Raw genomic sequence first — 14669 nt, 5'->3', positions numbered from 1 at the left:
AAATAACGTTTGCTTAAAATAACATATTCAGCAGCATAAGTGCATGGTGGGGTCTAGGTGTTGTGTTGAATCCATTGTTGCTTGCAACAAAAACTCAGGTTTGATCAACTCAATAATGAACAGGCGCGTGCATGCTGAAAGCACATTTGGAGCTGGGGATATCCTTTGTTTTGCTCTTCAGAGTATCCTTGAATAAGAAGACGGACCCACTTTTGTTTGAATCGGGGGTGTCCCTCCCTCCACGATGCATGTGACAAAAACACTGACCGGCCCCCTTCAATTCCCATGGATCGACCTACAGAACCTCCGCTTCAAGACATCTGTTCCTTTCTAACAGAGCGCGCCCCCGTTTCCAGAGCTGTGACGGAACGACTGACTCTCGTGGTCCCCCGACTGGTGATTTCCACGTTGACTCAAACTCACCCTGCTCTTCTTTTCGCAGTTTGTAGACCAGAGGGAATTGGAACGAGGATTTTTCCTCCTCCCCATCACTCTTGTTCGAGCAGAGTCACCACCGAGCGTCAAAAGCCCGGTGCCATTGAGTAGCCGATTTCTTTTTGTCTGCCCTCTAGCAGGGGGTTTCGCATCCTCCGCGTCTGGCTTGGATGGGAAACGACAACGAAGGGCGAATGAAAATAACGTGGTTTCTGATGTTTGTATATTTTGCGCTTCTGAACATTTAATTCCTCGAATTCAGTCATCGTTGAGAGACTACTGTGATTATGGAGTCGGTAGAAAAGGAGTGCGGAGCGTTGGGTGGATTATTCCAAGCTATCGTCAACGACATGAAGGTACCAGAGCTCGATTAATGTCGACAGGTTTTGCCGATCTATTGCATTGATGATCAGACGCAATTTACTGCCTTTGTTTCCTCTCCTATTCCCTACCCCCTCACTGGCTATGCAATAGGATAAATTGTGATAAATATTTTTCCTTTGTGTTATTTGCCTGGAGTGGGCAGATTTGTAGGGGGGCAGCTATTCTGGTGACGACCAACATTAGTCTGTCCTTGAATAGAATCAGGCTGTATATTTTTTTTATGAGTTAATATTTGTAGGCTATAGGCTACATACTTTGTTATGCAAAATGTATGTTATACTATTATTATCAATAACTGAATAATAACTGAATAATGTCTGAATAAAAAAGCCGGGGTTCCCATTGACCCACCTCTTAATCAGTCATTGTTACAACCACTGTTATTGTGGATTTCTTGATGGATGTATGACAGCTCCCTAACCTAATCCAACAGACAAGACAAACAACCTATATATCACCTCAACAGCTGGGATGTGGACATATAAAGCATGTGGCACACATTGATCACAGAACCCATAACATGTTTTTAGTGTGTGTGTGTCTGTGTGCCTACACATTTTCCAGTGTCTAACATCAGGCCAATGATGGAGAGAGGGGTTGATTGATCAAATTTGGTGACCCCTTCTCATCCAGGAAGGCACCTCTTTGACAAAGACATCATGTGTCAAATCATATGGCCATTTTGGCCACTAGGCCCTGGTCCCTAGTGGCCATGGTCTGGCTCACGACACCATATGGCCACTGGCCAGTGTCCACCACCAAAGATTGTGATGTTTCTCTTTATATTTAGATTATGGGGGTTTTGGGGAATGTGCAGCCAAGCTGGACAAGTGCACATAGGTTGAGGCTGTGGCCTGGTTTGGTCTGTTGTACAAAATATGGAAAGTATGAACAGGCATGGTCATCAGCCGTGGAGGAAGACAAGTTGGGTCGCTGCCAAGGATTGTTGGGTCATATGGACTAGGACGAAAGTAACATTTGTAGTTTTTTTCCTAATTACTCAGAGATCGATAGAGCTAGAGACTCCATATTTTATGACAAACAACTTATATATGTCCTCTATCATTAGCAACTCTAATTTAATTTATAGGATGAATTAGTTGAAATTAAATAGACAGAGAACAGAACTACTGTGCCGTTATTTTTGTACCTGTTGGCAGGGCGGGAGTAACACAGCATTGGGATGGAACTAACAGCTGCACAATATCTGTCTTATCTCCATGTTTCTGGTTTGTAATGCTCATTACTTTCAACAAATGTACTATCGGCCATAATTTCATGTTTGTGTCGATTTTAATAATTTATGCTATAGGTTCATAATTTATGAAAATGAACCATGCGTCAACATCACAATGTTGCGCAACCACAATATTTTTCCTTACAATATTAATCGGACTAAAATGGATCACATAATAGCTATATTAACCATAATTTTCTCATCTCACCTTAATGGGAATGTAGTAGGAGATGTTTTTCAAAATGTTCAATGACTATTCATGCTTAGCCCTACCAATCAGGTGCGCTCAAGCTTTATTCTCTTCACAAACGGCAAACTCATCATGCTTATCACATATCCATGGCTTGACAGGTAATTGACCCCCAGAATAATAAAAAATACACTACATGACCACAAGTATGTGGACACCTGCTCGTCAAACATCTCATTCCAAAATCATGGGCATTAATATGGAGTTGGTCCCCCCTTTGATGCTATAATAGCCTCCACTCTTCTGGGAAGGCTTTCCACTAGATGTTGGAACATTGCTGCGGGCACTTGCTTCCATTCCGCCACAAGAGCATTAGTGAGGTCGGGCACTGATGTTGGGTGATTAGGCCTGGCTCGCAGTCGGCGTTCCAATTCATCCCAAAGGGGTTCGATGGGGTTGAGGTCAGGGCTCTGTGCAGGCCAGTCAAGTTCTTCCACACATTTGTCCGTCGGACTGCCAGATGGTGAAGTGTGATTCATCACTCCAGAGAACGCGTTTCCACTGCTCCAGAGTCCAATGGCAGCGAGCTTTATACCACTCCAGCCAATGATTATCATTGCTCATGGTGATCTTAGGCTTGTGTGCGGCTGCTCGGCCATGGAAGCCCATTTCATGAAGCTCCCGACGAATAGTTCTTGTGCTGACGTTGTTTCCAGAGGCAGTTTGGAACTCAATAGTGAGTGTTGCAACCGAGGACAGACGATTTTTACACGCTATGCGCTTCAGCACTCGGTGGTCCCATTCTGTGAGCTTGTGTGGCCTACCACTTCGCGGCTGAGCAGTTGTTTCTCCTAGACGTTTCCACTTCACAATAACAGCACTTACAGTTGACCAGGGCAGCTCTAGCAGGGCAGAACATTTGACGAACTGACTTGTTGGAAAGGTGGCATCCTATGACGGTGCCTTCAGTAAGGCCATTCTACTGCCAATGTTTGTCTATGGAGATTGCATGGCTGTGTGCTCGATTTTATACACCTGTCAGCAACGGCTGTGGCTGAAATAACCGAATCCACTAATTTGAAGGGGTGTCCACATACTTTTATATATATAGTGTATATTTAACTACTAACCTGTCGATAAAACCTTATGTGAGAAGCTGATCCATTAAGTCAATTGATTAAAGCATAATTCTAATTATGTCATATATAACTTTCAAACATTTAGTCACTTGTTGATATTTTGCTAACAATATAAAAGCAATATGAACTAGAAGAGGCAATGGCCTGTGCTTAAACGTTTTATTTTATTCCATGTCATCAATTTACATTGTGTTACTTTCGTCCCACCTGTCTCTATTGTAACTTCCCCCAGGCTAACACCCAAGACTAGCTAGCATGATACTTGAAACCTATGCTGTCATTTAGTCACTAGATGGGTTAAGAAAATGACATGTTTGGAACCTTAACAACTAAACAGAAATCTACAACCGACAAATATTTCCGGGTCCGTTTTTTTACTTACATTGCTCAAAACCACTTTTTGTTGATAACTCGTCGAAGCATGGTCAGACTGGGCTGTTTTTTTGCAGGGAGGTCGTCCTCCACATTAGGAACGTACTGACTTCACTACGTCATTCTAGCTTCTGTGTTATCTGAGAAAAAAGTTGTGTTACTTTCACCCTGTGTTACTTTCGTCCCGGCTCTCCCCTACTCACCATAAATAGGACTAGGAGTTTTTCCTGACCACATAATCTGGAAAACTCTGGGCTTTAGTTATAAACTATATAAATATAGAAAGTGTCATGATCTGACCAGGAGGAACTCTGGACCCTAGTTATAAACTATATATAAATCGTATATATAGAAAGTGTGAGTATATATATAATGATTATGTCCTTCCTCTCTCTAGGCTTGTAGCTCTGGTTCTAAAAAAGTATTGTTCACACTGCAGGCCTTAATGCTCAAATAATGTTCGTTTTTTTCAAATCCATTTTGGAATACTGAATATCCAAACAGCAAGTTAAAAGTGACCAAATCGGATTTGTGTGTTTTCGGACAGCAGCCAACTGCCAGTGTGAACAAGGCTTAAGAGGCTGAGGCTCCAATCCTGAAATTATAAAGGAGAATTTGAACTGAATTACTTACCGGGCTAAATAAAGGTTAAATAAGGTCATGTCATTTAGAAAAACTTCTGGCCCTAATAATAAAACAACAGGACCCACTCCAGTTCCTACCAAACGTATCTGTATTCGTCTCTAAGTAGTAGTGCTGATCTAGGACCAGGTCCCCCCTTGTCCATTCATTTTAATCTAAATGGCAAAACTGATCCTATATCAGCACTCCTACCCTGATCCCTGGTATTGATAATCTACTCACAGTGTCTAACTGGCCATGGCCACTCGATACCCTCTATTTATGGGCCGTTATTTGTCAAGCACTGTAAGACGCTCAATGAGATCAGCACTTAGTATCGGCATTTCATACATTTTTTGTCGTCATCGTGTCTACGGGAGCAAAACAAGACTTGAAGAAAGGAACCTATTGATAAATAGCTGGAATCAATGGGTCCAAATTCAGAAAACCTTACTCAGCAGTCAGCAGAACTGGGTCGTATTCACTGCCCTCAAATTCAAATCTGGACCTCGAAGCCAGTTCCACTGTATTTGTTAATTCTTCCCCTCTAATCAGGGACTGATTTAAACCTTGGACACCAGGTGGGTGCAATTCATTATCAGGTAGAACAGAAAACCAGCAGTAGTCCAGACCTCGTAGGGTAAGATGTTACAGGAGGGGGGTCGCAGTTCCGGAGCGATCCACTAGGTGTCCTCCTCCGACAACCTTAGGCACCTCCTCATTCACAGTCTGGACTAATCATGATCCTATTGGTGTCACCTGTGTCTACCTGTTCACCTGTGTATTTATGCCCTCACTTCCCTGTGTTCCCTTGCTCAGTTTTCTCTGCTAGTTTCTCTATGCCCAGCAGTACTAATCAGTGTCTGATCGGAGACGTATGTACAGGGACTTGAGAAGTGTTCTCCCTGTTTCTCTTCATAGTTAGTATTTCGTATTTTGTCTGTCAGCCTGTTTTTGGAGACTTATTTGCTCCGCCTTTCTTTTATCGGTCTGTTATTTTGTATCCTGGCTTCAGGACCACCAGTAAAGTTCCTTGTTTCACCATCTCTGCCTACTGCCTACTGTATATCCTGCACCGCACCTGGGTCACACCTCACACCAACCCTTACAGTAAATTGAATACCCCTGCGCTAGGGCATGCAATAGAAAACGTTTTCAAGCGTTGCAACGGATAAAGGAAATTACATTTCTTATTGGACAAGTCCAAGTAGTCCCTCCCAGTTTCAGTCCATTTTCTTCCGTTTGGTGCCTAATGAATATTACCCAAGTGCCTAGTGCTTGGCCTCCTTCCTGGCCAGCCAAGGAGAGAATTAGCCCCATGTCTCTATGACTAACCCAGCTATGTAGGGTAGGTACACACTGTCAGTGTTGCAGCCTGTTGAGAGCTCTGCCAGTGTATCACTGACTCCCCTATATCCAACAGCGCAACATGACACAGACCAGCCACCATCTGATGCAGTTATATAACAGCCATCCCTGCTCTCTTCAGATTAATTAATTAACTGAGAAAGGCAGGATCTGCCTGGATTTTAGGAGCTCTGTATGTGTGTTTATGTGCTCACGCGCGTGTGTGTGTCTTCCTTCGCTGCACTGCGTGGATCTCTTAACCCTGCATTCACCCTGCTCCCTCAGCTGTCCTGGCTCAACCTCCTCTCAGCCTCCTCCGTCGTCGCCGGGAGGCGCGGGGCTGAAAAGCTGATTAGCCACCTGTTGCAGCCCAGTGAAGACAGACAGGGAGAATGGTGAAGCATGGGGAAAACATTTTAACAGTGAACGTGATATTCCTTATAGTGTAACCAAATCACTTTGTGACTAGTTAATTTTCTCATAGAAATATCTGGAAAACATGGGATCTCTTCTTGGGAGGATATGAGGAGAGAAATAGGATGAGAGTGAATGATCTGGGATGTTTTTTCGCCTATTTTCTCCTTTCTCTGCAGTCTTTTCACTTCTCTGCAAGAGAAGATTGTGAATATGTAGACAGGCTATGTCCCCTTCTCTCTGGGCTCTATAAGAGGCTAAGGCTGGGCTCCAGTCATAAACATGTTTTGTGTTTGGGCTGGGGCCCAGGGCTGGAGGGAGGCAGGTTGCATGTGACTGATCATCCTCAGGGAAATCTGATCCAGTCTGATTCCTTAAAGGTCCAATGCAGATATTTTTTATATCAATATCAAATCATTTCTGGCTAACAATTAAGTACATTACTGTGATTGTTTTCAATTAAAATGGTCAAAAACAAACAAAAATAGCTTCTTAGCAAAGAGCAATTTCTCAAGCAATTTATCTAGGACTATCTGGGAGTGGTCTGAGTGGGGAGGGGAAAACTGAAAACTAGCTGTTATTGGCAGAGAGGTTTGTAACTCTCTTTCCAATTGGTCTATTAACTCATTTACTGCCTGCCAGGCAGGCCAAAACTCCATCCAACCAAAACAGGCAAAAATTCCAGGCGTTCTTTTTCAAACAGCTCTTACACTAAAAGGGTATTATCATAATTTTTAACATTTCACAGTACTATTCCAACCTCATTGTGTGGAAATGTATATAAAGCACAGGAAAATCATATTTTTGACTGCATGCAACCTGCTCCGTCCCCCCCAATTTCCCCCTTCCCCCCTCCACATACACCCCAGCCTGGCCCTGCAGCACCCCACAGGAGCAGGGATGCTATTAGGTAGTCACACAGTCTGGGAACGTTGTAGCAATGTAGTTAAATGCCCCTTTAAAAGACATGTATCAGCAGAAGTGTGTTCTGTAGGCATACTGTGTTGGTTACAATACTTACCCTTGGGGAAGAAGCTACCTTTCAGAGTTATGCACCCCTGTTGGGCACATGTTTAATTTTCACAGTCAACTGTGTTTTCAGCTTGGTTAGGTAAGAGAGAATATGCAAGCTTGATAGGACGAGAATGTATTATGTTGTTCTGAGTCATACAAATTAGTAATATCAAAATGCTGAGCACAGAAAGTGCTCCAAAGTGCTGGTCAACTGGAACAAAGCATGATGTTTGTGGCGCAAAAGGTTTTAACTAATGTTTGATTCCTTTTTCATCCAGAGTTCCTATCCAGTGTGGGAAGACTTCAGTGCCAAGGCCACTAAACTGCACTCCCAACTCAGGTGAGACCTTAATTTCATGTCCTATCCCTCTTCAGTAGACTGGTAACTCTAAATGTCTTGTGTTGACATTCTGGACTATTGCTGGTTTCTAGTCACTGTTGATGTTGAATGCTGACTGCTGTTTCCTCCTCCTGTGTACATGTAGGACCACAGTTCTGGCAGCAGTGGCATTTCTAGATGCCTTTCAGAAGGTGGCAGACATGGCAACCAACTCAAGAGGTAAGGAGAAAGTAGAAGGAAGAAGGCCTTTTTTAATATCTTTGTTTCCTCTCCCTTGACTCAACCATTCTGAAAACATTGTATAGGTGAAACTAATATCCTCAACTCCTACAGTGATTTTGTTATTGCTTTCACTTATCTAGTGCTTTCACATCAGTGTGGCTCAAAGGAAGGGGATTGAATGGGATCTTACGCACGTACAAATTCGAAACATATTGTGGCGGTTTTGGAGCAGTGGCTTCTTCCTTGCTGAGCGGCCTTTCAGGTTATGTCGATATAGGACTCGTTTTACTGTGGATATAGATACTTTTGTACCGGTTTCCTCCAGCATCTTCACAAGGTCCTTTGCTGTTGTTCTGGGATTGATTTGCACTTTTCGCACCAAAGTACATTAATCTCTAGGAGACAGAACGCGTCTCCTTCCTGAGCGGTATGACGGCTGCGTGGTCCCATGGTGTTTATACTTGCGTACTATTGTTTGTACAGATGAACGTGGTACCTTCAGGCGTTTGGAAATTGCTCCCAAGGATGAACCAGAAGCTGTTTAAAGGCACAGTCAACTTAGTGTATGTAAACTTCTGACCCACTGGAATTGTGAATTATAAGTGACATAAAGGCACTTAACCTTAATTTGCTTCAGGGACGCCGTACTACTATGGCTGACCCTGTAAAACAACACTTTTTACTGCACCTATCCGGTGTACCGTCGTGGTCAAAAGTTTGGAGAATGACACAAATATTAATTTTCACAAAGTCTGCTGCCTCAGTTTTTATGATGGCAATTTGCATATACTCCAGAATGTTATGAAGAGTGATCAGATGAATTGCAATTAATTGCAAAGTCCCTCTTTGCCATGAAAATGAACTTAATCCCCAAAAAACATTTCCACTGCATTTCAGCCCTGCCACAATTGGACCAGCTGACATCATGTCAGTGATTCTCTTGTTAACACAGGTGAGAGTGTTGATGAGGACAAGGCTGGAGATCACTCTGTCATGCTGATTGAGTTAGAATAACAGACTGGAAGCTTTAAAAGGAGGGTGGTGCTTGAAATGATTGTTGTTGGTTAGCTGCAAGAAAACACGTGCCGTCATCATTGCTTTGCACAAAAAGGGCTTCACAGGCAAGGATATTGCTGCTAGTAAGATTGCGCCTAAATCAACCATTTATCGGATCATCAAGAACTTCAAGGAGAGAGGTTCAATTGTTGTGAAGAAGGCTTCAGGGCACCCAAGAAAGTCCAGCAAGCGCCAGGACCGTCTCCTAAATTTGATTCAGCTGCGGGATTGGGGCACCACCAGTGCAGAGCTTGCTCAGGAATGGCAGCAGGCAGGTGTGAGTGCATCTGCACGCACAGTGAGGCGAAGACTTTTGGAGGATGGCCTGGTGTCAAGAAGGGCAGCGAGGAAGCCACTTCTCTCCAGGAAAAACATCAGGGACAGACTGATATTCTGCAAAAGGTACAGGGATTGGACTGCTGAGGACTGGGGTAAAGTCATGTTCTCTGATGAATCCCCTTTCCGATTGTTTGGGGCATCCGGAAAAAAGCTTGTCCCGAGAAGACAAGGTGAGCGCTACCATCAGTCCTGTGTCATGCCAAAAGTAAAGCATCCTGGGACCATTCATGTGTGGGGTTGCTTCTCAGCCAAGACAATGGGCTCACTCACAATTTTGCCTAAGAACACAGCCATGAAGAAAGAATGGTACCAACACATCCTCCGAGAGCAACTTCTCCCAACCATCCAAGAACAGTTTGCTGACGAATAATGCCTTTTCCAGCATGATGGAGCACCTTGCCATAAGGCAAAAGTGATAACTAAGTGGCTCGGGGAACAAAACATCGAACTTTTTGGTCCATGGCCAGGAAACTCCCCAGACCTTAATCCCATTGAGAACATGTGGTCAATCCTCAAGAGGCGGGTGGACAAACAAAAACCCACATATTCTGACAAACTCCAAGCATTGATTATGCAAGAATGGGCTGCCATCAGTCAGGATATGGCCCAGAAGTTAATTGACAGCATGCCAGGGCGGATTGCAGAGGTCTTGAAAAATAAGGGTCAACACTGCAAATATTGACTCTTTGCATAAACTTAATGTAATTATCAATAAAAGCCTTTGACACTTATGGAATGCTTGTAATTATACTTCAGTATACCATAGTAACATCTGACAAAAATATCTAAAAACACTGAAGCAGCAAACTTTGTGAAGACCAATACTTGTGTCGTTCTCAAAACTTTTGACCACGACTGTATGTGCCAATAAATTATATTACTGCCTTCGGGAAACACGAATACAAGCCGGTGCGAATGACCAGTGCACACTGGTGTTGTATAGAGGTGCCTGCCGACCTGCTTCCCACTGGGCAGCTGTATCATGGTCTCGCCAGTGATAGTTAACGTGGCCAAATGTTTTCCTCCCAATTTTCTTTTAATTCCAAGTAGTAGAACAGCCTTCATGTCAAATCGTATAATATTGGTAACCATCTGGATGCATGTCACCAGGACACAGATTCAATGGGGAGAGCATGGACAGCAAGTAGGTGTTTCACGACACCGGTACACACTGTCCTTCGCCTTGCCTGCCGAGCTCTGCTCTCCCGCAGTTCTGTTAACGTTACGACAAGGGAAGTATCTGGCAGCTGGCTAGCTAGCTAGCTAATGTAGCCAACCCAACTCTTGTGTGGCACTACTTGGTGGGCGCGGTGTGTTGTCGTTCGTCACTACACGAATATCCCCTCTTGCCACACCCCCTAGTCTGCGGTCTGCAGATAGACCCTACTCCAAGTTTTGGTGACCTGTTTTGGCTCGTGAGCGCTACTTTTAAAACTAATGGGTGAAATTATACAAAACCTTTAACGTATCTTTAAGACTATCGGGAAGCACTGTATCTGCTATCTGCAGTATACCGGCTCTATGGTCATGTCCAGATTCAGTCCTGTATCTTACTTTAAGATCTGAAATGATGGGTGAATCTGCATGGAAACAACCCACTAAAGTGTAAAGCTGAGCTTATTGTATGTAGGGCTGGTTATGAGGTCGTGTTTTGATCTGCTTTGTCACTGTATGGAGCGGCAGACAGATCCGATGTAGGACAATGATTAAAACAGATTTCCACCCAGTTGATCATCGAGAGCAGTATTTAGGTCAAAAACCTACACACACAGACATATGCACGCACACACACAACAGCTGGTGCTCAGCCACCTGACCTTAGACCTCATGGTGACACACACACACGAAGCAGTCGGTAGAATCTTGTAGTCTACTATGTATACTTTACATGTGTACCATCCTATAGAGAATAATCTATACCTCCACATAACCACCTCTGAGTCTGTATAGTCTGCACAGCCAATCCACTGTTCTATAGTCGCCCATTCATTACAAATGAACTGATGAATAGGGTAACATGTTATTTGGATAGTCCATTTGTATATGTCAACAGCATCGTCTAATGATAGTTTACTGACCATCTACAGATAGGACTATCCAAATAAAGTGTTATCACGAATAGGGATACGCCAGCTAACAGCCAAATGTGACTGCATCACTGATGAGGCTGCATCACTAAACCTAAAGTGAGGTCAGATGCTGTAACAGTGGGCCGCCAGGTGTGATGAGGCTGGCCGATGGCCTACACATAAGAAGGTCCAATATGTCAGTCATCCTCACAGCATGGGAGCTCTCAGAAGGGCTGGATATTGGCAACATCAACCTATTCTCACTAGTCATACAGTGAGGGAAAAAAGTATTTGATCCCCTGCTGATTTTGTAAGTTTGCCCACTGACAAAGAAATGATCAGTCTATAATTTTAATGGTATGTTTATTTGAACAGTGAGAGACAGAATAACAACAAAAAAATCCAGAAAAACGCATGTAAAATTTTTTATAAATTAATTTGCATTTTAATGAGGGAAATAAGTATTTGACCCCCTCTCAATCAGAAAGATTTCTGGCTCCCAGGTGCCTTTTATACAGGTAACGAGCTGAGATTAGGAGCACACTCTTAAAGGGAGTGCTCCTAATCTCAGCTTGTTACCTGTATAAAAGACACCTGTCCACAGAAGCAATCAATCAATCAGATTCCAAACTCTCCACCATGGTCAACACCAAAGAGCTCTCCAAGGATGTCAGGGACAAGATTGTAGACCTACACAAGGCTGGAATGGGCTACAAGACCATCGCCAAACAGCTTGGTGATAAGATGACAACAGTTGGTGCGATTATTCGCAAATGGAAGAAACACAAAAGAACTGTCAATCTCCCTCGGCCTGGGGCTCCATGCAAGATCTCACCTCGTGGAGTTGCAATGATCATGAGAACGGTGAGGAATCAGCCCAGAACTACACGGGAGGATCTTGTCAATGATCTCAAGGCAGCTGGGACCATAGTCACCAAGAAAACTATTGGTAACACACTATGCCGTGAAGGACTGAAATCCTGCAGCGCATATACAGGCCCGTCTGAAGTTTGCCAATGAACATTGAATGATTCAGAGGAGAACTGGGTGAAAGTGTGTGGTCAGATGAGACCAAAATCGAGCTCTTTGGCATCAACTCAACTCGCCGTGTTTGGAGGAGGAGGAATGCTGCCTATGACCCGAAGAACACCATCCCCACCGTCAAACATGGAGGTGGAAACATTATGCTTTGGGGGTGTTTTTCTGCTAAGGGGACAGGACAACTTCACCGCATCAAAGGGACGATGGACGGGGCCATGTACCATCAAATCCTGGTTGAGAACCTCCTTCCCTCAGCCAGGGCATTGAAAATGGGTCGTGGATGGGTATTCCAGCATGACAATGACCCAAAACACACGGCCAAGGCAACAAAGGAGTGGCTCAAGAAGAAGCACATTAAGGTCCTGGAGTGGCCTAGCCAGTCTCCAGACCTTAGTCCCATAGAAAATCTGTGGAGTGAGCTGAAGGTTTGAGTTGCCAAACATCAGGCTCGAAACCTTAATGACTTGGAGAAAATCTGCAAAGAGGAGTGGGACAAAATCCCTCCTGAGATGTGTGCAAACCTGGTGGCCAACTACAAGAAACGTCTGACCTCTGATTGCCAAAAAGGGTTTTGCCACCAAGTACTAAATCATGTTTTGCAGAGGGGTCAAATACTTATTTCCCTCATTAAAATGCAAATCAATTTATAAAATTTTTGACATGCATTTTTCTGGATTTTTTTGTTGTTATTCTGTCTCTCACTGTTCACATAAACCTGCCATTAAAATTATAGACTGATCATGACAAAATCAGCAGGGGATAAATACTTTTTTCCCTCACTGTATATATATATATATATATATATATATATATATATATATAGAGAGAGAGAGAGAGAGAGAGAGAGAGAGAGAGAGAGATCACGGGTAGAAATACACTGGGGAAAATGGGCGACACCTGGAGGGAGGTGGAGACAATCACAAAGACAGGTGACACAGATCAGGGTGTGACAGATTATGTAAATCTCTGTCACTCATACGCCCACTCACAATCCTACCCCATCACTCTCCCAGTGACATTAGCTTTAGGATTAAAGACAGACATCATCGCATCCAGGGCAGCAACATCCGAATGATGCAAATGCACACAGTATGGAGAGAGATGTTCTAAAACTAATGATTAAAGAAGAATTGGCTCCATTGCACCATGGAAGCACAATCAAGCCCAGATAAAATATTTGAAATGATTTCAAATAATATTTAAACCCAAGTCTGCGGAAGACACACAGCATCCCAGGTTATAGACCGTAAACAGGATTAACTGATGCCTGTGTCTATGTAAAGAAGATGGAGATTCTGAATGTTCTAATCTGAATCATTAGCGATTTGTCAGTGACACCAATTCCATTCCGTTTGTCCACTGGGAGCCCTTTGGTGCTCAGTGCCAGTCAGTGGACTCTACAACCGCAGCCATTAATTTGGCAGGAGGAATGTCGATATTTATTGTAACCGGCTGGTGCTGGAGAACGATGACCCCTGAACTCTCACTACAGGCTGGATAGTGTGAAGTGGTTTGGGCCATTTCACCTCCCTGGTTTGTGGTACAACCGGGTTCGCTGGGATCTCTACAAGTGTTTAAATAGCTGGTTCAAGTGAGGGAGATAAAGATAGAGTAGATGTTAATTTACAGCATCAATAGTGTTATTACATTGTTGTAGAGAGAGACAGAGAGAGGAAGAGAGAGTGTGTGTATGTATATTAGTCTTTGTGTGTGCGTTAAGTAGTCTATGCGTGTGTCTTTATGTGTCTGTGTATGTGTGTTTATTAGTCTGTGTGTGTGTCTTTATGTGTCTGTGTGTGTGTTTTATTAGTCTGTGTGTGTGTCTGTGTGTGTCCGTGTAGGGGTTATTGTGCTATAGGGGTCTGCTCTGTGCCCTGACTCCCTCTCAGCATCAAGGGACGGACCACAGCTGCTGGCACAGCTGGAGATTTCATCTCGTTCTTCCCATTTAATCTAGCCCCCGACACACTCACCCCATCACCCCATTAACTCACCACCCATCTCACACACTTACCCCATCGCCCCATTAACTTCTACCTCTCATTCTGCACTCAACCAAACATCCACCTGTCCTGTCACTGTTCTCCCACTCACAAGTTGAGAGAGGGAATGAGAGGAGAGAAAGCAGGAGGAGAGGAAGTACTGCTGTGGAAATGGACACTGGGTATTATTGGGAAATGGTCGAACTCAGCCTAGCATCTGTCTTCAAGTTCCTCCTTAACCGCACAGTCTATTTGCTGATTGTGTTAAATAGTTGTTTTCTCCTAAAGAGGCAAACGTAACATAATGTAAATGGAAGATGTTTCCTCACTCTTTTTGCTGTTTGACTCGGTTTATGCTTGAAGTCCTGCTGTGTGTGTGTCTTCAGTGGAGGCCTTTGCCTTTGGATGGGTGGTTGGGACTTCAGACAAGGATGTGGAAGTGTGTGTTGGATAATATTTCTTCATTC

At 43.7% G+C, this 14669-nt stretch overlaps 1 protein-coding gene across 1 annotated transcript in view; it reads left to right on the top strand.

Annotated features, from left to right (window-relative positions):
• Window positions 1-722: 722 nt before the first annotated feature.
• LOC311137399 (protein MTSS 2-like) overlaps window positions 723-14669 on the top strand; it is a gene marked incomplete at both ends in the record, with an annotated part of 42181 nt that continues 28234 nt past the window's right edge. The window contains 3 exons of the mRNA XM_084171866.1: window positions 723-791; window positions 7432-7493; window positions 7639-7712. Coding sequence (XP_084027992.1) covers window positions 723-791; window positions 7432-7493; window positions 7639-7712 — 205 coding nt within the window. The remainder of the gene's footprint in view (window positions 792-7431; window positions 7494-7638; window positions 7713-14669) is intronic.

The sequence above is a fragment of the Coregonus lavaretus genome (assembly GCF_964263955.1).
Source record: "Coregonus lavaretus genome assembly, chromosome: 11".
In the NCBI taxonomy this organism is placed as follows: Eukaryota; Metazoa; Chordata; class Actinopteri; order Salmoniformes; family Salmonidae; genus Coregonus; species Coregonus lavaretus.
The sequence above is the reverse complement of the archived record's forward strand: the minus strand, read 5'-3'. Positions and strand labels throughout refer to the sequence as shown.